This window comes from Gymnoscopelus microlampas (assembly GCF_963454915.1).
Source record: "Gymnoscopelus microlampas genome assembly, chromosome: 5".
Classification (NCBI taxonomy): domain Eukaryota; kingdom Metazoa; phylum Chordata; class Actinopteri; order Myctophiformes; family Myctophidae; genus Gymnoscopelus; species Gymnoscopelus microlampas.
In genome coordinates this window covers 24,282,143-24,309,766 of record NC_139942.1, presented here as the reverse complement: position 1 = coordinate 24,309,766, position 27,624 = coordinate 24,282,143, and the positions used below count along the sequence as shown (strand labels likewise).

The 27,624-nt window shown below is 41.0% G+C and overlaps 1 protein-coding gene across 1 annotated transcript; it reads right to left on the bottom strand.

Annotated features, from left to right (window-relative positions):
- Positions 1-950: 950 nt before the first annotated feature.
- Positions 951-27,333, bottom strand: LOC311044741 (macrophage mannose receptor 1-like). The gene is made up of 31 exons (XM_084056502.1): positions 27,208-27,333; positions 25,605-25,958; positions 24,379-24,549; positions 23,889-24,044; positions 22,683-22,793; positions 21,791-21,928; positions 21,472-21,648; positions 20,935-21,089; positions 20,028-20,141; positions 18,617-18,732; positions 18,269-18,417; positions 17,850-18,049; positions 16,637-16,752; positions 16,438-16,510; positions 15,877-16,033; positions 14,801-14,839; positions 13,101-13,264; positions 12,829-12,890; positions 12,587-12,687; positions 12,021-12,163; positions 11,532-11,634; positions 10,853-10,980; positions 10,249-10,293; positions 9,905-10,007; positions 9,104-9,336; positions 5,246-5,411; positions 4,762-4,953; positions 4,073-4,189; positions 3,363-3,521; positions 3,069-3,095; positions 951-2,951 (listed from the first exon to the last, which is right to left on the bottom strand). Exons 1-31 carry the CDS (start codon positions 27,278-27,280, stop codon positions 2,698-2,700), a joined length of 4,296 nt encoding a protein of 1,431 aa, XP_083912628.1. The 5' UTR covers positions 27,281-27,333; the 3' UTR covers positions 951-2,697.
- Positions 27,334-27,624: the final 291 nt, after the last annotated feature.

The following is a 27,624-nucleotide window of genomic DNA, read 5'->3' as shown; positions in this document are numbered from 1 at the left end:
ACCACTGTCAAAAACTGTGCAAAAATCGGCCTTCTGGTGGTGCTACAGTATACAGTAACAGGCCGATGTGAAAAATTTGGTGCGTGCAAAGTTTCATGCCAATTGGCCCAACGGTGTCGGAGATTAGCTGCTCACAGACAGACACACAGACACAGACACACACACGAACGGACGAACGGGCAGGGGCGAAAACATGTCTCCAGTCACAGCCTCTTTTTTATATTTGTATAAAAACCTGGGTATGGCAAAAAATATACGTATTTATGTTACTGAACTTGATGTTCACCATATTTTACAATAACAAACGGCACAAGGCAGGGCTGTCCAGCCTCTAATTAAATTGTTCTAGACCAGATCTATAACCCTACAAAATAAATCCATCCTTACTGACTCTGAATAAGACCATAGCTACTAAGCTGGACACCATATCTCCAACTGTACATAAGTTCAGATATGTGGCTATTGATACAGTATATGTATTCTCATGTGTGACCAAAAATATATATATAAATATTGAATGAATCAATGGAATGGGATTATGTCAAATGGGGTAATTTAAAAGGATCTATGGCAAGTCTGTTGTATTTAGCATCATTAGCACCTCCCTGTGGTTTTGGGATAAATCACAAGGATGGGTCTCAACATTTCTATGGAATGAATAAACAAGCATAGAATAAAACATCTATATTAATGCAGCAACAAATGTATAGATCAGAATATGCTCACATTTTTAACTATATTATATTTGTCTTTTCCAATGCAAAAATGATATTTGGAAATACCCTGGATCCAGGTAGAGCATTGTTTCTCCATTTCAGTTGAGAGAAAAACTGTTTTGTAATGATACTGACCATGATACTGACATGATATTGACATGATACTGACATGAAACTGACCATAATACTGGACATGATACTGATCTTTTTTTTTTTGATTGATTGATTGATTGTTTATTTCGAACACTGTTAAAAGACAAAAAGAAATACATAAAATAAACATAATACACTTAAAATAAGAAATATAAAAATATGAAAACAAATACATGTTGGGTCTTCGAAAAGGGCATAGGATGAAGTTAAAGGGAGACTAGGTAACTTTGAGCCTAAATTGAAAAAAAAAGGTTTTGTTCCACTGTTTATGTTGACATTCCACTGTTTAAATTGACATTCATCCCTTGCAGGGACTGAAAAGTCTGTGGGGGGAGAGGGGGGAGGCTCGGCCGGAGCTCTTAATTGATCCTTCTGAACTTCAAAGGGTTGTGCATTGAGTTAATTGATAGGGCCATAAATGTGTCAACCTCGTTAGTGCTCTCTCTAATCAAAGAATGCATCAAAGACAGCAATCACTTTGATACCAGAAAGGGGAGGAGGGGGGAGTGTGTGTACAATACAGATCTGATCTACAGAAGTTACCTAGTATCCCTTTAAAAACGTATCTAGTCCTATCCCTTATTGCTTAGGGGATAGGACTTAAATATTTAGAAATTCATTTTTTGTAAAATCTATGTCAAGAAAATACTATGTGACACTAGTATACTAACAACAAAAACAGAACAAACAACAACAACAAAACAGCTTCTGTTCCATGATACTGACCATGATACTGACATTTTACATGACATGATACATAACACTGAACAAATTACAGTTTAAATGAAGTTTCTAGATGAAAGTGTATAAGACATAGAACATTGTTGTGCTAGCTGCTGCTGCAGTGGGGGGGGGGGGGCGTAAGGGACATGGATATTGGATATGAAAAAAGGTTGAGAAACACTGGCCTCCATCAACATGTTCATATGGTAGTCAGTAAAGCATGTTTGATGACAAAGGTCTCATAATCTGTGTCAGCCACAACCCACAGTAGCATTCAGCATGCTACAATGTCAAAATCGGCAGATGGGGACATTGCAGTACAGTATGCAGTCTTACGCCTTTATCTCCTCAGTAGGTTGATATATGGATCTGAAATGGATTAAAGCAGATTTTGTACTTTTCCCAAATTTAAGCTGTTTATTCGAATTTTTGCCACGGGTTCCAAATCTCATATCTGCAAATAGTTTAGATGCCTGCGTCCCCGGGTATGTGCTAGTACTCTAGATTATTTGAATTTACTTGAATACGTTTCGGAGACATTCAGAATTACATTTCTGGAAAGGAACTGGTTGGAATAACGTGTTCCTTCCACACGCTACGTCCTACCAGGGAAACTCCCCCGTCAGGTGAAGGTCAGTTGGCTCTCATGCATTGAAGGAGGCATGAGCTCGGCCCTGGGTTCCCTAGGCTGATAGCGCCCAGGATCACTTGGAAAATTTGGCACCGGGTGAAAAAAGGGTTACAAAATCGTGGGATAATAAAAAATAAAAAAAAAGGTCATTTCTGGGAGTTTATGAGTTAACAAGACCATCATTAACATTTACTGTACATGCAGGTCACTTTTATGTTAATATTGCTCAGTGAAAACATTCATGTTAAGTACAAGGTTCATTCTTCATTAACCAGTGTCAAACATATTTACAAATTGTTTTTAAAAACAATGAACAGCATACAATATATTTCTTTATATTGCAGGTGAAATTATGTAAATAAACATCAAACATGGTGAAATGTCCTTTTCCCTGAGTTTGTAAAATGTCACCTGCCACAGAAATTACTTCCACATGCAAAAACGATTGGCCGTACACCACGACTAGTTTGCCAATCATAGAGTTATAATAGGCTCTGGGTTCTCCACCTCTGCCTTCTCTATCAGCTTGTTGGTGTCTATCACGTCAGGCTGGGAGCGCTCACGGTTGAAGTAGAGTGGATTGTCAAAGGTAGGCAAGGGACGGCCAGACTTCTTATAGAGGAGGAAAGCAGTGACCGTTACGACTGAGAGCACCGTTAATACCAGCACCACTACCAAAGCTGAGTGGACACGATGACGTTGATGAGCTCCCTCTTGTTTATGAGCAGCTACAGAATCAAAGGAACAAAAATAATCAGTCAAAACTAATGTTCAGGAATGTAACAACAATATAAAGATTTTACTGAGAAATAGTACATATACTATGATAAATAAATGAATCTTACCAACTGTTGGCAACTGTTCTGTGATCTCTGGCAGAGGAGAATGGAAAATAATCATATATCCAATCATTGATAAGGAATCTAATCACAAAGTCTTTGCTCCAGCAAAGTATAGCCTGATTTATACTTAGTTGCATAACATTGCCGGCATTTGCCGCACACCGAAAATGGATAGCTCACAAATCTTCGCGCTGCGATGTGTAGTGAGCTTGTAGATCAGCTATTTTCAATGTGGCAACATGAGCCAACCAAGCAACCAAGTATAACTCAGGCTTAATAGTGGAATGTTGGTCTCACCTTTGGGCGTTTCGCAGATATAGGACCTATCATGCCAGCGGCGTCCAGTCTTCCACGTGCCATCCTCAGAATGAATTGTTCCATAAGTGTCATCATCTGGTTCAAAATGACCCCAGTTCACGTAGTCCATGGGTGTCTTATCCAGCCACAACCACGTCCCTACATAGAAAGAGGATGTACTGTATGTTTTCTCGTTTCATAATTCAACAAAACAACCATGAATACTGGTTTTCTCTACCATGATGCCTGAACAAATAAATGAACTGAGCAAGAAAAATGTAAATGCACTTGCTGAACAATATACATAAAGAGGGTTAGTTATGCTGATGCATTTCTTTATGTAACTAAATAGATATTATTATAAATATGAATACATATATTCTTTATCAATGCTATGGTGCAATTTACTTTATTTGCTTTTGTGTTGTGTCCTGAATTTGGATAGACTACCCTTTCTTACTGTATGACAGTCTAGTAAACACAAAACAAACAATATCACACAGCCTATACATCAATTCATCCATTATGACCAATGGAACATAGAAAAGGAAACAACAGGCTATGGCTACTCAAAAGCCTAAATAAATTAACCAAAATGGAATTTGACTAATCACAAACTCATTATAACTCATTATCTTGGCAACAGAAAGTTCCAAGCCAAAGCATAGAGCCAAATGTCTTTGTTATGATAAAGAAGACTGCAACTGTACCTTTGTGAGTTTTGTACAGGCCTATCCAGAAAGCACTGTGGCTGTCTTTAAGCATTTCCACCTTGTTTTTAATAAAGCTCTGCTCATCTGGATCTCCAATGCTGGCTAGAACCCCACCTTTGTGACACAAAAGGACGGTTGTTAATACAATATATCGTTGCTGTCCGGCAGAAACCAGCTAACTCCATTTTGACGCTTTTGCATTTTTTCCATAAATCAGTGCTATTAAACACCCTTTACTCTGTGTGTTGGTAAAAAAAACAATATTGAACCAATGAAAAGTATTAAAAAGTGCTTCTGACAAAACCAGCTAACTCCATTGGATCCTCAAACTTTCTGCTAAACCAGCTAACTCCACAAAAGGGGAGGTCCATTTAGCTGTTCTTATCAATGATGAACAAAACCTCCGAACTCAACTTTTTGTTTTGTTTTAGTCATTTCCTGAAAAATTAACATTTTGGAGTTAGCTGGTTTCTGCCGGACAGCAGAGATATTACATTTATGCATATGTACAGTATATGCAGATGCATACAGTGTGTGTGTGTGTGTGTGTGTGCGTGCGTGCGTGCGTGCGTGCGTGCGTGCGTGCGTGCGTGTATGTGTGAGAGAGAGAAAGAGAGAGAGAGAGATAGAGAAACAGAGAAAGAGAGAGAGAGAGAGAGAGAGAGAGAGAGAGAGGGCAGTCTTACCTAATCTAACACAGCTTGAAGCTGCATCTGGCCATTCAATTTCAGCCGTCATGAAGAGGTAGCAATGATCCCTAAATGGCACCCAGGCAACATTCTCATCTGAATCTGAAGTCATGTAACTATGCTGGATTTTGATGGTATGGTCAGGGCAACCACCTGGGTATTGCACGTCTGACACAGTCGGTGGCACGTCTGTAGGTGTGAGCGATAATGATGAACAAATTCAAGTTACAGAATTCATTGTTCGGAATGGCAACACTGATTTGTGTAAAACGAAAACAATTTACAAATGTAACATATTTGACACTGACCCAGTATTAGAATGTTAACATGAAAGTAACTTATACCACATGAACCAGTGTGTACATGATATATGGGGACTATTTTATTATATTATTTACTGTACAAGCCTGACACATGCAACACTTCCACCTATCTCTTTATTCTGGTGTTAAAGGGCATTGTTATTGAGTTTAAATAATACCTGTGGTCTTCATACAAACACTATTCATGGTTTGATTGCACAAAGCAGTCTTCCATTTTCCATCCACATCCACATACACACAGGGTTGGCCACTGCTTGGCTCGTTTCGTGCCCAGAAGGTTATGATCAGGTGCCAACCATCAATGAACCTGAAGTAGCCCCCAGTCTGAAAGCAGGGATGGCTCATTAAAAAAGGATCTAAACATACATACATACAGTACATACATACATACGCATACATACATACATACTGTTATGTGCTAGCACATATTCACACCTCAGTCTATAGTCTTCCTTTGCTTATGTGTCTGGTCTGACACCTGTCACTCACCTGGGAGTGCTCTGGCTGCCCCTCCTTTTTCTCAGCTGTGCTTCATGTGTGATTAGGGCGTAGGCTATAAGAGGAGCTGTTGCAGCTCCCATTATCTCCCCAGCAGAGCACACCTGTGCATTTGATCCCTTGCATTTGTAGTTCTTTGTTTCATTTCCAATGGGCTGGTTGTAAGTATTGTTTGATATGATTTTCGGTTTCTGGTTAGTTTAGTTTTTTGTATGTTTTGGTAGTTTATGGCAGTCTGGTGAGACGACGGGCACATATTGCCTGGCTCACCAGACTCTCCACTTTTTAGTTTGGCCAGCCCATTACTACTTTTGTTTGGTTAGGACATTTATTTAGGTCTTTGGTGTAGGTTAATTTATATTGCTACCCTCCTGGTATATGTATTCTGTTTACTCAAGAATAAACATCATTGAACTTGTTTATCTGAATGTAAAATAAATGTTATTGCAATTGAGACCTGATTTTTGTCCTGTTATTATGTTATGGTCACTGGTGTTGTGTAGTGGCCGTAACATAATTGGGGGCTCGTCACAAAATGTATTTCGGTCACAAACAGAAGGTTGGGAGCCCATAATTGAATTTGGGGACTTATGAAAAACCTTATGTTTGTGTAGTAAGTGGGCATTTGCTTAAATTGATAACTAGTGGAGTCCTATTGGCGGTAGGGCTCTATAGTTTGAGTGGCGTCCCATTAGTTTGTTTTGCAAGTGTCTACTTAAAGTAAAGTGTACTGTTTCGGTGTTGAGTGGTAACCTAATTTAGTTGGGTTATCGTAAGTTATCGTATGTTGCAGTATTTTTGTTTTGCTGGATTCTTAAGTTGTGTAGGTGGGCTGTTAAGGCTGGGCATTTCATTTGTTTGAATCATGGAGTTTGTGCAAGATCCTCACACACTCATTCAGCTAATGGAGTTAGACATTGAAATGAAGCGTCTTGAGTTGGAAGAGCAAACATTTAAGGCTAATCTACATAAGTCTGTGGTTGAGCAGTCTGTGAAGGATCTCATTCGGCTAAAAGAGATAGAGATTGAAATGATGTGTCTTGAGTTGGAAGAGATGAAAGTGAATACTGATCTTGAGAGAGTTAGAGCTAATGCTAGGCTTGTGATAGTCGATCTTGAGGAGGAGACTAAGAAAGCTGTTCAATTGCATGAATTGGAACTTGGTCAGGCTCCTCCTCCTCAATCTGATTTTGATGTGAGCAGAAAATTTGAACATGATGTAAATGTGACTGTTCCAACAGTTATTGCCTCCTGTCACCCGTTCTGTAGAGAAGCTGGCAAGCTATAATGATGAGATTGACCTGAGTGAGAGCTTTTTGACTGGAGAGTAGCTCCAGTCCTATACGCAGATGTCAGCCATCTGGCGAAAAGGGGGAGTTAACCTCTGAATCTATTTATTGAGAGGCGGCGGCTTAGGTGAAAAAGGGGCTGGGTTTGGTAAGGAACTCTCTGTTTATGGGAAAAAGGGGGTGGATTTGCTAAAAAAGGGTCTGGAACGCGCTGATTGGTTGCTGCAACTTGGATTCATGCAGGGAGACGCCCCCTCTCTGGTCTGAAAATTGTGTGTGTGTGGGTGTGTGTGTGTGTGTGTGGGGGGGGGGGGTTGTGCTGCTGCTACAACGTGTCTCAACGTGTCAGAGTCCCCACACAACTTCTCCAATACAACAGTGTCTAACCGAGAGTTATACTTCTCCAGTACAACGGTGTCTAACCAAGAGTTATACTTCTCCAGTACAACGGTGTCTAACCGAGAGTTATACTTCTCCAGTACAACGGTGTCTAACCGAGAGTTATACTTCTCCAGTACAATGGTGTCAAACCGAGAGTTATACTTCTCCAGTACAACGGTGTCTAACCGAGTGATACTTCTCCAATACAACGGTGTCTAACCGAGAGTTATACTTCTCCAGTACAACGGTGTCTAACCGAGAGTTATACGTGGAAAAAGTACTCAAACGTTTTACTTAAGTAAAAGTATCACTACTCCAATGCAGAAGTAGGCTACTCTGTTACAAGTAAAAGTTTGGAATTAAAAATGTACTTGGGTAAAAGTACAAAAGTATTGGTATCAGAATTTGCTTAAAGAACCAAAATCAAAAGTATAAAAATGTTTGAAAATAGCAGATCTACAAGCTCACGCGTCGCAGATCTACAAGCTCACAAGGCGATTCGACGCCTTGTGAGCTTGTAGATCGGCTATTTTCAAATAGCCTATGTATAAAATAGGGCTAATGTATGTTTCATAATATCATAATTTATATCTGAAAAGTAAATAGTAACTAGAGTAACTAGAGAGAGAGAGAGAGGACACAACTTTGCGTGCAGCTCATTCACACCTCGCGGTTAATTCGCTCATGCGTTAATGTGTCAATAATGCGCTAACTTTGACAGCACTACTTCTGTGTCTTTCCTCCAGGATCTTTCTCAGATCATGAACACAGAAGCCATGTCCTAGCTCTCCAGTCAAAATGACATCTATTGTATGTCATTCGTCCTTGTTTGTAGAGTGGGATGAGGGATGCAGGTCCGTACCCCTTGTGAGACAGAGGTCCCTGTCCGTTGAGACGGGAGACGTGGCCCTGTCCAAAGAAAAGCTCATTGCGGAGCAGAGACATGATGTGGAGTTGACAGAGCTGGTTGAGCGTGCTGTCACTGAGGAGGAGGTGGAAACCATGTCAAAGGGGTATTTTCTGAATGACAACCTGCTTAGGCGAAAATGGTCTCCACTTAATGCATCCGGTCAGGGTGACTGACACGCTCCAGTCACCTGTCACTCACCTGGGAGTGCTCTGGCTGACCCTCCCTCTTCCCAGCTGTGCTTCATGTGTGATTAGGGCGTAGGCTATAAGAGGAGCTGTTGCCAGTTCCCATTATCTCCCCAGCAGAGCACACCTGTGCATTTGATCCCTTGCATTTGTTTATTTGTAGTTCTTTGTTTCATTTCCAACGGGCTGGTTGTAAGTATTGTTTGATATGATTTTCGGTTTCTGGTTAGTTTAGTTTTTTGTATGTTTTGGTAGTTTATGGCAGTCTGGTGAGACGACGGGCACATATTGCCTGGCTCACCAGACTCCCCACTTTTTAGTTTGGCCAGCCCATTTTGTTTGGTTAGGACATTTATTTAGGTCTTTGGTGTAGGTTAATTTCTATTGCTACCCTCCTGGTATCATTCTGTTTACTCAAGAATAAACATCATTGAACTTGTTTATCTGAATGTAAAATAAATGTTATTGCAATTGAGACTTGATTTTTGTCCTGTTATTATGTTATGGTCACTGGCGTTCGAGCTAAGTGTAGTGGCCGTAACACACACACGCATGCATACACTTAATTAATTACCCCCATATAACAGCAAAATGGACTGACAAATACTGTATGAATACGTCAATGATCAAAATGACTGGAAAAAGTTGCAATGGCGCAACTCTACCCAGAATTATTCAGTGTGTACCATTCTGGATGACTATTAAAGTTGTTCAGCTGGGTTATATTCAGCTTGTATAAACCATGTGCTGTACCTCCATTGTATTGAGACCAATCCATAAAGGTGTGTTGAGATTCAGAGCTTGCAGTTCCACGTAGGCTTGTGACCAGGTATTCCGAATGCTAGCCAGTTGAGCAGCACCATCAGCCTCACAAAGCTTCTTAGCCTGATCCCAGGTCACATTCTGAGTCAGAACTTTTATAGAGTCATTATACAGTGTGACATAGTTGTTAGTCTCTGGTTCTGGAACAACTGGGAGACCTTGGTCTGTGGGTAATAAACGTAAAAGTAAAATCGTTATGTACTTTCACACAGTACTTTCTTATTTCTATTCCTGAGATGTATAGAATCCTTCATCTCTAGGAGTTAAAGTCATTCAGATTAAGTGCTACTTCAGAGTTGAATGAAAATAAATAGTTTAACATTTTCAATAGAATGCAATAGAATACACACATTTGTGTTTTAGCCTACCATAGAATCATACTGTATATTACAGTAATGCTTTTTTTTTTTAAATGAAATGCTCAATTCAATAACAGAACAAACAGTTATGGATAGAATCAGTTAATACAGGACAACCACCCAAAAAATAGCGCTTTGTTTTTGGTGAACATAATAGAGGCAATGCCTCAATGTGAGATATACTTGAGCAGACTATCAATTATTCCAGATAAATAAATTAATATTTCTGAACCATATCAAGTATGACACAGAAGGTTTAATTCATGCTTAATTGCATAACAGCGTTGTTGACTAAAATAACTGATGTTCAACTGCAAAATGCTGTGAAATGGTCATGCGGTGAAGAATAAATTGGGTCAACAATTGAGCTCACCAACATTTCTCATGCAGACATATCCATTAGTGTCATTGCAGGACTTTAATATCCATTTCCCAAACCCCTGGCTAGCATTGCTGTTCAAAACAGCGCACTGATCCTGGACAGGACATTAAGGAAATGGGATTAATGTGCAAAGACAGTTCAAATAGCCATTGTACATTACAAGGTGCATCATCAAACCTCTTGTCCATAGAGTAAACTATTAGCTTTACAGTATGTCAGTAGGATTTAGGAGTTTGTGAGATTTATTCATTATGTTTAAATACTGTATTGCATTACACTACCATTGGTCATGATAATAATTCATTATATAACAATATTAGAACATGTTACTGTACCTCACTGAATCTACGAAGAAAATGATGTATTGGTCGTTTGGTCACCTAAAATCAAGAATAAGAATGTCATAGAAATTCCTAAATAAGCAACAGCATTAAGAAAGCTTAATGAAAAAACATCAACATGATTTTATGTTATTTTATGTGCACCTTACTATGTTATTTCAAGTCTTTTAGAAATGTATTTGTAGTCAGCATAGTTGCACTCAATTAAAGGTCTTAATAGCTAGAACTCAGTATACTTTGTTGGCCAGGGTCCCCCAGGGGGTCTATCCTCCTTCCCCTTATCTTGAATCTGGATGATTTTCTATATTGTTGCGTAGTTGTTTTTATTGCACTGTTGTTTTGTCCAGGTTGTTTGAGTGTTGTTGAATGTTTAATGGACCATTTGGCGTGTTTTTAACCCATTGTACTGCCCGTGCCTTTAAAAAGCATCAATAACGTATTCAATCAATCCTTTTTCCTACACGAAATATCTTTGCAGAAAATAACTGATCTACAAGCTCACAATGCATCGTGTTGTGAGCTTGCGCCTATTATGACATGCCCAGAATAGGGACACTAGGTTTCAAGTGGTTAGAATAGATCTCAATACTCTACTTACAGACGAGCCCCTGTTTGAATATTTCCTTGGTCGCCCATCAGTCCAGTAAAATTCATCACCTCTTAGACTATTCAAACCAATCCAAAGGTCTGGAGCCGCTGCTGTTGCCATTTGGATGACCAGAAAGGCTGAAAAATGTGTACAATTCTTAGGATAGATAGTCTCACACTCACATGCATGCAACATGTTTTATACTGTGGGTAAAAACACACCCAACCTAAAGTCCTTTTCCAATGGTTCTTTGGAGAAGCTTTATGTCAATATCAAAACACTTAAAACATTTATGCAAAACTTTATTTTAAAAAACTAAAACAAAAAAAAATATGTTGCAGGGAACAAACATTAAATAAAGGGAAATTCATCACTGTTCTGTTATGGATGGACAGTCATACTGTATGGATCACCGGACCACTAAGTGTCATGGTAGCCTACTAAAGTAAAGAGGATGTTTAGAATGCTAGTATTCTTAACAAACATCAATAACACATACAGAAACCTCTTTTAAAATGGGTGCATTTCCTACAGACAGGTTAAATAAAGGGATAAAAGCCAAATCCTATAATCTCTGAATTATTTTTGAAAACCTTTGATTTCATTGTGCAACATGTCTGCAAGATATTAATGCATGCTATATTTATATTGTATTGTGTGCATGGATATTTTTAAGAAAAGGACATACCTTGCTCAGGCCTTGACAAAATGGAGACTAAATTTCCTCCCTTTTTACACTGTGTCCTTGCCTCAGCCCATGTGTCCTTCCGATTTTGAACAATTTGGTAACACTATGGGTATGAAATTAAGATAAAGATAAAGAAAACTTTATTCATTAAATTGTACATACAATGGAAATGTGGCACACATGGCAGCCAGTATACAAACAATAAAAAACATAATTAATACATAATTAATAATAGAGTACGTTAACTTTAAACTTAACGGGCAAACGGGCTACCCAATAACCTTACACAGTAGCATGATCCCAAAGAGATATTCATTGAGATGTCTTTACACTCTAAGGAGCAGTTAAAGACTTCCAAATCTAACAAACAAAACATCACACACACATGAGAATTGCACGTTTAAAAGTGGTGGAGTGCACATACATGGCACTTTACATACTGAATATACAACCTTTCAACAAGTCAGAAGGTTAACAATGACCTCTGACCTTTGAGCCAAATTTGGTCCACTTAGATGGACAGCCACCTTTAGGAGCCACAGTGGGAGCTACAGTTGTGTTGACAGGGGGTGAGGCACTGCGTTTACAAATGGACTTGTGTTCTACACCGCAGTTGTAATCACTCCAGAACCCTGTGAATACATTGAAAATAAAAGTTTCATTTGTATACACTATACAGCAAACTCATTTTAAATACAATGTGCGGTAAAGGACATTACATTATTAAGAATTGATCAACGTAAAATATGCAGCTATAGGCAAATTGGACACATGTACGTATCTCCAGTATTTTTGTCACCATATCATTGTTAACAACTTAAACCCTTTATACTACCCAGGGGTCTATACACCTCCTCTATTCTTTTTTACCTCTACAGTGGTACACCATATCTCTTTGTGAAAAATAGCCAATCTACAAGCTCACAATGAGCTTGTAGATCTGCCATTTTCACTCAATGTCTGCAAGGTTTTATGACATGCCCAGCATAGGGATGCATGTGGTTAAATGTATAATATGCAGGTATACCCTCAGGGGGCATGCTGAATGTCCTCACCATTATAGTGGTTCATGGCAACACAGTTCTCATCACTGTTAAGAAAATCTGGTTGATTTTCACCCCACCTGAGAAACACTACTGGAGATCCATCCAGCCACCTTAGAGAACAACACCATCACGTCTGTAGGTTAGTCTGATATTTACACTCAATGCAACAGTCTTGTTTTGATTACTGTTGCAGCTTTGGAGGCAGTATGTATCATAATAACGTACTGTAACACATACTGTAACATACTTACTCATATGAGCCATCAAGATCCGCTGTCATTCCTATATAATATTGTCCGTAACGCCTAGATACCTGTAGACAAGCAAACATAGACACACACAAACATACAGCAAACAACGCACGCGCGCGCGCGCGCACACACACACACACACACACACACACACACACACACACACACACACACGCGCTTTGAGATCTGCAGTACTTTAGAACTGCATTGCAGACTGCATTCTAAATGTTAATGTCACGATTGTCGAATAAACTATGAATTTTAGTGCCAACCTGTTTCCACAGAAAGACACTTTCAGCTTCACTGTTGATGATGACCAAGTCCCCATGGTTCTTTTGACAGTAATGACGGGCATCTTCCCTAGCCATCGAGTCCAAATTAATGTAATATTGATTGCCTCGCCACACAAGCCAGCCATCCACAGTTTCATTGTACTCTGCAAAGGGTTTGAAAAATAAAATGCCACTTTAAAACATCAATATCAAGCAGACTGTAGCCAGTGTTCAATATAGTGTTCCTCTGGGCATTCACTGGGAGGGTAGGGCGCCTGATGGAGGGGAAGGGAACTGGTTGGAATAAAGTGTTCCTTCCACGCGCTACGTCCTACCGGGGAAACTCCCCCCTGTCGGGTGACAAGAAGGTCAGTTGGCTCTCATGCATTGAAGGAGGCATGAGCTTGGCCCTGCAGGCTCCCTAGGCATTGGGGGGAGTGTAGCGCCCAGGATCACTTAGAAAATTGGCACCGGGTGAAAAAAGGGTTACAAAATCGTGGGATAAAAAATGTAATACAAATACAAAAAAGATACACATGAATTTTATGTGTATTTTAGTTTTTAGATTTTTGTGTGTGCCAGTAATGTCTTCCCCTTTTCTCCCAATTTAGTCATTATGACAAGTCCTGAATTCCCCACAGACGTCTGTCTAGTCTTCTCACTGCTTCAGTGAGGAAGCCCTACCTGCGCGTGTGGGGAAACAACCTACTCCTCACCGCTGAACACCCCCGCTGAAATTCGCCATGCCAACCCGTAGGAGTAGCTGGTGCAGCAACAAAGTTTGCCCTCCCTCAGCTTCCCTCCCGCGAACATGGCCATTAGGCTCTGTTGATAGGCCAACAGGCTCCCTGACTAGTCCAAGGTTTCCAGAAGGTGGCATGCCCGTTTCCTGTTCCAATTCAGTTTCCCATAGCTTCTTGTGATTGACTCGCAGGGCCGGATTACCCATAGGCCATTTTTTAAATAAGAATGAAATAACATAACCCTAACATACCCTAACCCTAACCCTAAAACCGAAATAAAGTAACCAAAAACCGAAAAGAAACTGACAAAATCCGCCCAAAAAAAGAGTTTTCGCGCGAGTGCACGATTTCGGCGCCCACGCGCTTTGCGAGCGGCCGACCTCGAGCCTCAAGCCATATCTCCGCCCCAGGGAGCAGGGGGGGGGGGGGGGGGGGCACTTCAACTTGAGGTCGCCCTGGGGCACCACATAGTGCTAATCCGGCCCTGTTGACTCGGCAGCAGATTTGAACAGGAAACATATGTGACACCTTCATAGGTGTTTCCCGTTTAAATCTGCTGCTAAGCCAATCAAACAAAGCTATGGGAAACTGAACCAGAACAGAAAACAAGTATGCCACCTTCTGGAAACCTGGGACTATATGCACAGAGCCAATGCTCATATGGACGCTCAGCGAAGACAGAGGCATTGCAGATGATTAAAACCAGTGGCGTCAGTTCAGCAAAAGCTAAGGTATGGCAAGGTTAGGGTTGCCAACCCCCAGCGATTAAAATAAGGGACACCTATCCTGGGGGTCAAAACCCCCAAAACACCCAAAATGCATAGAAAACTATGTATTATACCTATAACACAATAAAAACACAATGGTCTTACACCTGCATTAGGCTAATTTTCATGGTATATGAATGGATATTATCAGGATATTATCAGATCATCAACATCTGTAATAGAGACTTACCTTTGGCAGGGTCACTGGGGGGTGGCTTTGGAGTGACTCCTGTGAAGACACAGACAAGAGGCCAATATAATCAATGGTGATGTCACTTGGTTCTCTCATGTTTACGAGGACAAAACTTACCTACATTCACAACCCTGCAGATGTTATCCATAAAAGCCAGAGTTCTATGGCTCTCACTATTTTCTAGCTACAAACCAATATGGTTAGCATGAGTCAATGGTGTTTTGTCTTAGCAGACACTGTGGGATCAGTTGTAATGGATACTAGATTTAGAAAAGGGTTAACTGTATTATAAGAAAATGTCAAAGTAGTATAATGTAAGAATATATGAAAACATGAACGCTTCGTGACTTTTAGGAACTGGGTAAAACTAACCCCTGTGTCCTGTACAGTACATGACACAGTACAACGCTTGACCTGTGAGTTTTTGTTCTGAACAACTTTCATAATTTTTTATTCTCTCCAATTTAGTAAATTCTCCCCTGCTGTGTACTGTGTTCCCTGTCACTGCCAACCTCCACAGTTGGTCTGTGGAGGGTGTAGTAGACTACCATGTGCGGCCCCTGATACACATGGAGTCACCAGCTTTTCACCTGACAGTGAGGGGTTTCACCAGGAGCGTGTATAATGTGCAGGGGCTCAGGTTATCTTCTCCAGTAGGAGTTGCTAGTGAAGCGACAAGGACAAAATCCCCTCGTAGCTTCCTTTCCACAAACATCTGCTAATATACTCTAGTCACAGCAGACATTTTGACTGCTGTACACAAGTGGTTGTGTTTCATGGGCCAGCATGGACAGCTCCTGTAATGTAATGCTGATACACAGAAACAACTAACATTTAAACACACCCACAATTCATGTTATACCTTCAGTTGTGTCTGAACTGTCAAAATGGGCGCTGTGAAAAGGGTTAATTTGGTTTGTTGGAGCTTCTGGCTAAGCCAGAGGCTGCCAGGAATGAAACCCTGGACCCTGCTTTAGTGGGAAAGTGTTTGGCTCCACACACAACCTGGACACACACTATGAAACTGTGATTGACAGACAGAACTGACATGGATTCAGCCCACATGACCTTACCTGCACGTATCTGGCACAGCCAGTCATTGAAACTCTCACAGTGCACGTCATTCCAAGATCCTTCTTCATCCCATTCACTCGCTTTTTTGAATTCAACACAAGTTTCCACATTATTTAGATTGTTGGGCTCTCCACTTCCCCAACTTAAGAAATTTACCTGTGATGAAAAACAAACGCCACAGTTAGATGGTTTGCTAAGGTCTATTTTGTAAAAATTTTGGAGGCAAAGCAAAGTTTTCCAATGTGAAAGTATTACTGCACATTACTGTTGTGCATACTAGTGCTGTCAATCAGGATTCCAGTGTCTTCTCTCTCTCTCACACACACACACACACACACACACACACACACACACACACACACACACACACACACACACACACACACACACACACACCACGGTACAGACACCACGCATGCGCAAAACATGCCAATGCATGCGCGAAACATCCCAATTGTAATATAGGATAATGATCAAGATGATTTATGACTTGAGACTTAAATCGAGGCTCTGCAATTATCTCCAACGTGAGTTAAATGTGGAATTTGCATACAACTCACCGGGGACCCATCACTCCAAACATAACCAGTGGTTTCGTCGGGAGCATTGAGGCCAATCCAGGCTTTCCCGTGGCTGTAGTAATTAAAATAAGACAAATCAAAAATAAGTTGTCAACTTACTTCACTTCAATATAAATATCTGATGGGCTGAAATACACCATATTTAAAACATTGTTTGAAGCTCTGTTCCCGATCTTACCGTCCCATTCCTAAGTCTGAACTACTGTGGAGGCTGAGTAGATCTCCTCCGATGGCCCTACAGTAGTCTTTGGCGTCATACCAGGTCTTCTCACCAGAACGTGGTCCTGTAAAGAACTGGGACACAAAACAAAGGGACGTATGACAGTTAATCAGTCTCAATTTGCCATATTCATATGGCGGCATATATGTAGCTCATTATGTCATATTCAGAGGAACTGGGATCAAACTGGGAACCTAATGACTCCAGAGTTCTACTGTCTATTTTCTTCTTTATTTAACCGTTTAGACTGAGGCAGTGAAGAATAGATGAGTAGGCACAAGAGGAAAGCACTGTCAGGATCCAGTACTATGCTCTGGATCTGCAGTGAGAAAGCCCAATCACAGCTACTGTAACTACAGAGTTCAGCTGATGCAGCTATACACCAATCATAATCCCCACAAAAGTAAACCAATCATAGCAAACCACTAGCTCTGGTCCATAGCTTTAGAAGGAGAACTCATTCTAACGCTATCCACAAGTTTCCTAAGGCATTGTGGGCATCACTTCCTGTCGATTTGATCAAATCGACAGGAAGTGACGCCCACAATTCCCTCGGAAACTTGTGGATACAACTCAGCTGACACTGACTGCTACACCAATCACAACTCAGACATTTAGATCAGCGGACGCTGTTATGCCAATCACAGCTCATCCCCTTGCTGCTAAGCTCACATTAGCACATTAGCACCACATTGGTGCTCTCTTCACAAATTGCACACTTAGTAACTTAAAACTGTTTCGATGACACAAGGAAGCCACACTGTTATTCATTAGTATTGTTTAAATTATAATTAGACCTTAATTTAACAAGGTTAGTCTAACTGAGATTACAATATGTCTTTTTTGAGGAAGCCCTGGACAAATTAGCAGCAATTAAAGTGTGTGTTCATACGTGTGAAAGTAGCCTTTTAGGAGCTGTGTCCACCGAGACGTTTTTGTTTACAATGGGAGCGGCGGTGTTTTTGGAAACATCAGCAGTGTGATGAGGAGGCACTGAGCGAGCGTGTTGTTCTGCGCTCTCGCATTCATGTGTGGCAGTTTTATCTGCTTGCCGAGAGCTGAGATATTTTCAACTTGGGGAGTTTTTACACTAGGCGAGTGCCTGGTGTCTTCAACTGGGGAAAAAAAACGCCTCGGTGGACACGGCCCCTTACTTCTTGTAGTTATATACCTTGTAGCAGAATGGTCTGGTGGCCACAGGTTTCCAGCCCTCAGTGCAGCTGGGTACGGCCTGAGTTGGTGGGGGCGGGGTTAAGACCCCCCCTTCTGCCAGATGTTTGCAGATGTACTTCTCTTTATTATTGCAAGGCAGGATGTCCCAGAGCCCGGCAAAAATCCCAGTCAGCATGGCAACACAACCCTGCTGGTGGCCTAAAATAAATGAAATTTAAAAAATATATTTATTACTATTATTATTATGTTTATTATTATTATATATTATTACACTGATAAAGACACAATGCAGTTAAATGAAATTACATTTAAAAGGCAATGATGAGCAATTAAATATTTCATTCATTTTATTTTCAAATTTACAGCATTTTAGAATTCAATTAAAAGTTATGGAAATATTCTTTCTCCATACAGTACCTGGCATCAGTGCATTCCAGTGAGTAAATCTCACAGTGGCTTTGTTGCTCCACTCAAAATAATCGATATTTTTCTGGTTTGAGAGACCCAGCCAGAAATACTTCTCTGGTCTCATCCCCACCAAGCTGACAAGGAATGCATTATCCACTCTAGAAATATGTAGACAAATCAACAGGATCTTTAGCTTTCACTCAATCATCTTTCCTCAACATGTGAAGGTAATAGAAGTGCATTCACAATGATGACATTTTAAATAATTCCTCAAAAGTTCAAAGCAGCTTGTAAATCATAGTAAGACCTGTGATTTCCTGTGGTTGATCACACGTTAAAGTGAAAAAATGTTCTCACCCATTTGAAACATCCACCATGTATGAGTCTGAGCTCTTGCATTCGGCTTTGGCTTCATCAAAGGTCTTTGTCACAGAACCCACCAAGTAGCAGTAGGAACCATGCCTTTTCCAACCCTGTAATGCAGGCACATACTGTATTATAGACTGTACTAGGCAACTATAGCTCTGCTGTCAGGCAGAAACTCCAAAATGTACATTTTTTAGGAAATGAAAAAAACTAAACAAAAAGTTGAGTTAGGAGGTTTTGTTCATCATTGATAAGAACAGCTGAATGGACCTCCAAGCTCACAATGAGGTTGGAGGTCAAAACGGGGTGGAGCCTGGAGTCAGCAAAACCAGCTAACTCCACCCCCCTTTGGTGGAGTTAGCTGGTTTAGCAGAAAGTTTGAGGACCCAATGGTGTTAGCTGGTTTTGTCAGAAGCACTTTTTAATACTTTTCATTGGTTAAATATTTTTTAACCAACACACAGACATAAAGGGTGTTCAATAGCACTGATTTATGAAAAACTAGAGTTTCGGGGGGCTACGCCCCCCTCAACCCCAGCCGCGCACGGGGCCCAGCGTGGCCGTGTGTAGATTGGGGGACCCAAATCGCCGGAGTAAAACTGTGGAAAAGTTTTTTTGAAAAAGGAAAAAATGTGAAGAAATTATATTTGTTATGTTTCAGGGGGTCCACAGGGGGTCCGCGGACCCCCTGCTGGTCCACTGACCCCCTGTGGAGTGTTGGGACGCGCGGGGACACCCCTGGAACATTGCGGACCATTTCGGTGTTTTTTTTTTTTTCATGAAGGTGGTTGCTTGTTTCTGGCGCTGGCTGTGCAAACCTGGCAACCCAGCGCATGCTGCCGGCGTTACACCAGAAATGGTTCCTGGAGAAAATGGTGACCAAAACATTTTTTGAGAAAAAAATGAAAAAGCCCCCGCACCGGCTGCCTGCTGTTGTGGTGATTAGGTCGTGCGCACGGTAAACGGTACGAAGCTGGCTCCCCTTCCGTTTTGTCAGACATTTGGTGAGTAGAATTAATTATGTTGCGCGGTGGAAAAGGTGTAGTGAGCAGTGAGATGTCCCCTACGCGAGGCGTAAATTCAGTGCGGGCGCCGTGGCGAGTCAGTTGGCGACATGTGGTCTGGCGGTGCGTTGTTTATTCGATAACAGAGCTGTGGGGTGTCGCCACCGAGGGTACGGAAGTCGGTCGCCATTTATATAGTTAGAAGAAAAAGCTCAAAAATGGAGTTAGCTGTTTTTTGCCCGACAGCAACGTGTGTGTGTGTGTGTGTGTGTGTGTGTGTGTGTTTGTGTGTGTGTGTGTGTGTGTGTGTGTGGGTGCGCGCGTGTGTGTGACGTGTGTGTGTGCGCACATGCGTGCGACAGAGAGAATCTTTGTGTAGTTATTTGAACTTCACTCACAGGCTTGCAGCCTACATTCAGCTCCACTTCATCTTGGGTGGGTTTGGTAGCACTTGGTTTCCTACAGAAGAACCCATGTTTCTCCTCACATGAGCGGTCTGCCCAATTCCCCTTCTGCACAGTACAAACGTTATAAGGTTATAGTGATGATACAGTACAACAAAAGATCTCGAGCAGTTGTTTTTGTTCCATCCTAAGAGAATAACTGAACACAGTGAGCACATTATACCAGGGGTTCTCAAAGTGGCGTCCGGGGACCCCCCAGGGGTCCTTGAAGGAGTTCCATGGGGTCCCCAGCAAAATCTGTTTGTATATCATCAAAATCAGTTTAACCACTTTGAAACGATCATTGGTTATTTGAAAATAGCAGATCTGCAGATCTGCAAATCTTTACATATTTTTATTATTTCTGAAACGTTTTAATAACACAACATATATTCTGATGGGGTCCGCGGACAAATGAATATTAATTTGGGGGTCCTTGACATGAAAAAGTTTGAGAACCACTGCATTACTCAATACACGTATACTGTATGTCCTATTACAGTACAGTATGTCTGATTTTCATGTCTCACGAACAAAAGGATCCCACGCTAGCAGCAGCTCCTAAAGGGGTGTCACCACCCAAAGGGTGGCGCTAGGAAAGGCCATGGGGTCATCACAATCAATAGGGTTCACCATTAGATTATTATTATCATTAGATCTAATATCTTTAGGGTTAGAGATCTTCCTCCAGGGAAGTTCACCCATTAGAGATTGAGATATATTTTCTGCAAGTGGAAAGTTAGGCCTACAGATGATGCTAGAGGAAATGTTTGCCCTAATGGTGGCACTAGAAGAAAGGATAATGGATCACTGTAGCAGTTGTATTGATGTATATGTTTTTAAAATGTATATGACACATTACCTCTCCCCTCATTAGAACACAGTCCTCTGTGTCACCAGAGGTGTTCGGCTCCCCAAACTCCCAGCTGGTGTATGTGACAGTGGAGTGGTCGGTCCAGTCAAATAGTCTCTCAGTCTTCTTGTCATTCAGACCGATCCACAGCTCGTCACTGCTGGCTGCACACATGGAGACAGTGGGGTAAATAGCTTTCTTTTTAAGACTCATTTATACATTGCAGAGTAAGCCTCATTTATACTATGATGAGTAATACTGGACAGTATAATATTTTTTACTGAAAAATGTGAAGCATCAGGCTTATTGGATGCCCCCCGCCCCCCCCCACACACACACACACACACACACACACAGACACACACACACACACACACACACACACACACACACACACACACACACACACACACACACACACACACACACAGACACACACACACACACACACACACACACACACACACACACACACACACACACACACATTAACCACTATAATAAATAGACGCTCTATGCTTGTTGGTGCCTGAGATCTTCATGTACCATATCCAAGTTGAGAGATGACGAAGCTGTGGTCCTCTATGTTATGAACACTGGCCAGGTCCCCTCCTTCTTTGCGGCACTCAGTCTGAGCATCGGACCAAGTTTTCTTTTCACGCATAAGATGGAAGCATTGACCGTTGTAGGGAATCCAGGGGCTTGAACAGTGACCTGTCTCAACTGATAATAAAGTAGTAATAAACTTAAGCAAAAACAAATAAGCAAATTAATTATAATAAATATAACATATGTTTCATACAGTAGAAGCCATTACAGCAAAACAGCATAGAATTGTGTAGTTTTCTTTTCTTATTTTCCGTACCTTCAATAGGCGGTGGCAAGGATCCTCCTTTTTGACAGATGTATCCCAGCTTCTTGCTGCAGACAGCACTTTTCCAGTTGGACTGCACTCCGGAATCTATCATTGCACAGGTGTGTCCTGGATCAGGAAGTGGATTATCTGAAACAAGACAAAAAACATCATTTATTTCAGGGTTTAAAGATGTACAGTACCTTCATTGAACATTGTAAATATAATCACTATTTAGAGATTGACTGGGAACTTATTCAATCATTGTTGTGGCTCTATCCCAGTGGTGAGGACTTGAGTTGAGTGACAAAAGTCAACTTGAGCCTCAACTTTCCTGGCTTTGGACTTGACATCATTTAGACATTAGATTATTAATGAGGCTTGGATTGACTTGCATTTATGGTTAGATTTGATTGATAATCTTTAATAATAATACTCTTTATTTGTATGAAGATGTATTTAAGGTGGTCAGTGAGGGTGGCATCATCAATTGTTTAAAATGCAGCACTAAGAGAAAGGAGAAGCCTCCATGCAGACGGTAGCAAAAGAGATATCTTCAATGTGCTTGTACTCCAGCTGCGTGGAGTGATTCATAACTGTGCTGTGGGCATTTTCAGAAAGAAATATTGTAAAACATATGACTTGACTAGACCTCGACTCATTATATTGGGACTGACTTGAGACATACTTTGTAATACTTGAGACTTACTATCGTAACTACAACAGTTGCCAGGAAGGAGATAGGATTTGTAACATTAACACATCCACAGTGATGCAAAAGCCCTGCTCATGTGCACTAAAACACAAAATCAGAACCTTGGTGGTGCAGCTCTCCTGAGTATCCATGTTCAGACACAGCTTTCCTTAGGTAAATAATGGTTAATATACAGGAAGGAACACTTACCAGAATCCCACTGTAGATAGCGGAATGGCTTCCCATCTGCCCATCCCCAGCCATGGTCTGGGTTTAGGTTCAGTCCAGTCCAGAGAATATAATGCTCTGACCCTAACAATGCTATGTTTGTGTGTGTGTGTGTGTGTGTGTGTGTGTGTGTGTGTGTGTGTGTGTGTGTGTGTGTGTGTGTGTGTGTGTGTGTGTGTGTGTGTGTGTGTGTGTGTGTGTGTGTGTGTGTGTGTGTGTGTGTGTGTGTGTGTGTGTGTGTGTGTGTGTGTGTGTGTGAGAGAGAGAGAGAGAGAGAGAGAGAGAGAGAGGGAGTATAAGTATTAAAACCTATGTTTCCAGCATGTCATTGTCGTAGTGGTGTGTTATTTGAGCTCTGCTGTGGGTGGATAAGGGGGGAGTGGTTCATGGGAGCAGTGCCAATGTGTATTGAGTGACAGGTGTGGACCTACAGAGTGACAGGTGTGGCTGGGCAACTAACCAACAACTAACCAACTGAACCAAATCCACATTTGGTTCAGTTGGTTAGTTAGTCAGTTTGGTTTGGATTCGGCAGGCAATGTTCCCAGCACAGCCTTTATGTTAGCACTGAAAGTATTTATGTTCATTTTGAACTGGGTGTCTGTGGGAGGCCAATGAATGTTAATTTAACCTGCATCCAGTTGTCTGTCCATCCATGTAGCTGAGAGGAACCCTCAGTAGCAACAGAGTGTGCTACAGCAGTGGTTCTCAAAGTGGATTCCAGGGACTCTCTGGGTTCCTTTAGGGGGGTCTAAATGGACCCTTACAAGTAACTCCCTAACCCTTGTAACTCTGACATTGTAAAAATGGAACCAAATGGTTCCATCTGTACTCTGTACACTGTCAGAGTTCCTCTTTAAGGGGAGACATTGAAATGTAAACGTTTGAGAACCACTGTGCTACAGGCATATCAGCAGCTCCACATATTGGTCTGCCTGTCAGTTTGTTTGTCTGTCTGAGTGCAAACCACAAGACCAATTCATGCCAAATTGGTTGTGCACATACAGCCTCCATGCAGTACTTTTATATTTGTAACAATATAAAACAATATCCCCCCCCCCCCCCCCATGACGTGGCAACATAACGTGTTAGTTAAATAAATGCAAATGTATTTGTGTTTAAAAAGTAAACAAAATAATAAGTCTGCAATGCAGTGTATTTCACATTCACCACAGGGTGGCACTATACCTGTGACATAAGCCTGCTCATGGGGGTCCGTGATACTGAGGAGGGAGGCTCCCTGCTGCTTGCAGCTGGTTTGAGCCTGAAACCAGCTCAGAACTGATTGCCTGTTGATCTGGTAGTACACTCCAGTTACAGGGTGTTTCTTCCAGTGATCTGTGGCTGAGAAACACCAGTACAGGAATAGGAAAAATCATCATAAACTTCTACCTGCAATTGATCCATACTGTACTTTAAGGCTTTAAGTATAAGAAGTAAAAAAGAGTACAAGTTAGTTATTCTGAACTGTAACCCGATGTCTTGGATCATGAACAGTGTGCTGTATGTGTGCTGCAAGACAGAGTTCAAACTGCTTAACAATAAAGAGACTGGAATGTTGCTTCACAAGTAGATGGATTACTTATCTGCAAATAACCTTATTATTTATATTATAAATTATATGGACTTTAGTATTTCTGTAGAAATTATTCAGTTTCTGCACAATGATAATACTCACACGTGGATGGACAGTAGCCCCAGAGTTCATGGTCATATTTTGTTTCAACAGCACACCATAGGCGCTTCACAGAGGAGTCAAACACAGTGCAGTCTTCAAACCACTTGTCTTTGTAGAAGAAAGGAAACATGCAAGGCCTGCCAAAGGCATTTCCCTCAATAGTGAAAAGTTCTAAAAGGGGGAGAAAAGATGACGGAGTGAGAATAAAATATATTGATCTGGTGATCTGGTGAATCAAGGGCACAATTTCAAAACAGTATATTCCGAGTTCCGACTAACTCATACATTTATTTTCAGTACTGTACATACAGTACACCAGGGGACCCTCAGCGTGAATGCTCACAGCGTTAATCTTTGGAGTGTTTTTAATAATTTAGATCGTTTTTTTTAACACATATATTCTCTTCTGGGGGCTTAGCTGGCACAACATATTTTCAAATGGGGGTCTGTGGCCAAATACATGTTAATTTGGGGGTCCTTGACATGAAAAAGCTGATATCGTTTTCCATTATGCTATCCTTTTGACTGATCATGATTCACTCAAAGATTTGTAATGAACACGTTTTATGTTGAATTCAAAGGCAAGTACCACTGCAAAACAATTACAGTTGGTGTCTAGAATGCTTATTTGTGGAAACTGACTCTCAGCCAAAAATATCACAGGAGCAGTTTTGAAATAGAGGTGATCCTTCCACTTGTCAGCAACACTATCAAAATAGCATTATTTGCAATCACTATTATTAACCCAAAACGGTCTTCCTCGGGCAAATTAATTGTGTTGTTCAGGCAATAATCACAGGAAACTAAGAAATGTCAATTAAAATGTACTAATACATGGTTAAACCAGTAAAAGGGTTAAACTATGAAAATGAATATTTGGAAATACACTAATAATGCTATTAGAGTGATAATTTAGGCTACTCAATTGTATAACTTTCAACACAGAAGATTTGGAAATGTACTTTTAGAGAACATTTTATAAAAGTCATTTTTGGAATATTATTATTTTTGCCTGGAAAACAACTCCACAACAAGCAAATCAGCTGTTCCAATGTTACCCTATATCTTCAACCATTTAAGCCCCCAAAATCTGCAACTACTACTGAAAATCTCAGTCTTCTTTGGCAATATTTATTAGAAATTCAACTGTAACCCTGATAGGACCAGAGCACAGACTTTGGACAACCCTGAAATTGACACCTCTTCGTCCAGATTGAATACCATACCTCTGTTTGTTCTTGAGCAAGCACCCTCGCTTTGTCCTTGAATTGTGAGGTGGGTATTGGGACCGACCACTTTGGAGAGAACTCCTGATCCATATCCTGTGAGGTTTACGTAAAGACCTTGGTGTTGCAGGGCGAGCAGTGTTCCATTCTTGCACTCCCACTTCTGGAGGTCACTAGTTTCATCACAATCATAAAGGCTCACTTCACTGCCCAAAGTCTTCCCCTGGACTCCCAGACACTTCCTGACGCCAGGAACAAAAAGGCGGTCGTTGGTTGTCCAGCGCACTTCGATACAACGATAACTGTTCCTCACCAGACAAAGACCCAGGTTGTTTACAAGTACAAATTTCGAATCTGTGGGGAAAGAGTAGATGAAGCAGTCAGTGGGGAGACGTGCCCTTATCTAATACTGTACATCAGGGGTCTTCAACGTTACTCCAGGCCAAGGACCCCTTAACTGAGAGAGAGATGAAGCAGGGACCCACACCACTACACATTGTATAAAGTTGTGTTGCAGATTCAACTTTTTATAGATTTAATAGACAGCTTCATTGACTATCATCAGCGTTGTGTAAATGTATGTTTTTGTTTTGTTTATTTTCATTTAACTACTTTCCCCCCTCTACACTTCCCTCTTTGACGAAAATAGCCGATCTACTGTGAGCTTGTAGATCGGCTATTTTCTACTAATGTTATCACACTCACACAAAGATTTTGCGGCCGGCCCCTGTAATAACTCTGAGGACCGCCGAGGGGTCCCGGACCCCCCGTTGAAGACCCCTGCTGTACATCTGGACCTTGCTAACTAAAAAATATATATATTTTTATATACACCAGCAGCAGGCTCTCTCATAATCTGCATGCGTGTACCATTAATTTTCAACTGGTAGTCCGCGGCCCACTGGTAGTCCTCTGAACACCTCCCAGTGGGCCGTGGAGATGCTTCCTTAATAGTTTAAACTATTAACTAAAATATATAGATAGATTTCTTCATTGAAACATTCACGTTTTGTTTTTACACATTTTGATTTTGCAGACAAATTTCTGTCATAGTAGCGAATAATTATCATTAATTTCACAATAGTGATTTGCAGGCCTGTCACCAACTGTGCTGTAAAGACCCACTTCCTATTTTCACACTGGAAACATTCCAAAAACAGACACAGTTCTAACTATACTGAAAAACATTGTACATTTTCCGTATATACCTTTTATTGCTCCTGGTATTGATGATGATTTGTATTGTATTGTATGTCTTGTACAGTATGTTTCTTGTATGTCTTGATTATGAATTGAATACATAGGACCACAATGGCCATCAACGCATTTTTGTGTTATCATTTTAGCATTACTTGCATTGTTGTACTTGCTGTACTGTTTTACTCTTTGCAAACTGTTCATAAAGTATTCAACCAATCAATACAATCTTGGGAGTTTATACAATGCCTTTTTAAATAATGCAGATGAATTTCCCTTTGCATTTTAATATGCCAGTATTACATTTAGCCCTGACCATCTTGACACACCTTGAGTTACAAAAGGTTGAGAACCCTTGCAGTAGACTATTGCATATCACACAAAAAAGGTCAATGGTATACTGTACCATCTGCAGCCAAACCCTGGAAAGCTTGGATGAAGATCACAACAACTGCAACAGTTCCCCTCATAATTAGCATTGTTCCTCATATGTCTGTCATCAAACAATATCATCCATGCATTGCCAGCAGAGTATAGGATGTGAGCACAATCTCCAGGAAGAGGGAAACTTATAATAAATGTGACACATCCTGTCACGTCACAACATCCCCAAACATGACTCAGCAGGAAAAAGAGGCCAGAGGCAGAGCCAACAAACGGATCAACCTTGGTCACCTACTGTATCAATGTGTCTCAAATTATTGGTTGTTTATGTATGGATGAAAGACCACTCAGTCACATAATGCTTAATGAAGTTCAAGTTAGTAGAATTCCTTTGCAATGCCCTTTCAACCGGGTGACGTCTTCTGGTGTGCATGTGCGT

What these genes read in the sequence shown, in the direction of transcription:
- LOC311044741 (XM_084056502.1), bottom strand. Translation starts at nt 27,280, where the DNA reads ATGCTAATTATGAGGGGAACTGTTGCAGTTGTTGTGATCTTCATCCAA. An exon ending in GCTGTGCCAGATACGTGCAG is followed by an intron (nt 14,840 to 15,876) that starts GTAAGGTCATGT and finishes GTGTCTTCACAG; the next exon opens with GAGTCACTCCAAAGCCACCC. An exon ending in TTCAAGCTGTGTTAGATTAG is followed by an intron (nt 4,190 to 4,761) that starts GTAAGACTGCCC and finishes TGTGTCACAAAG; the next exon opens with GTGGGGTTCTAGCCAGCATT.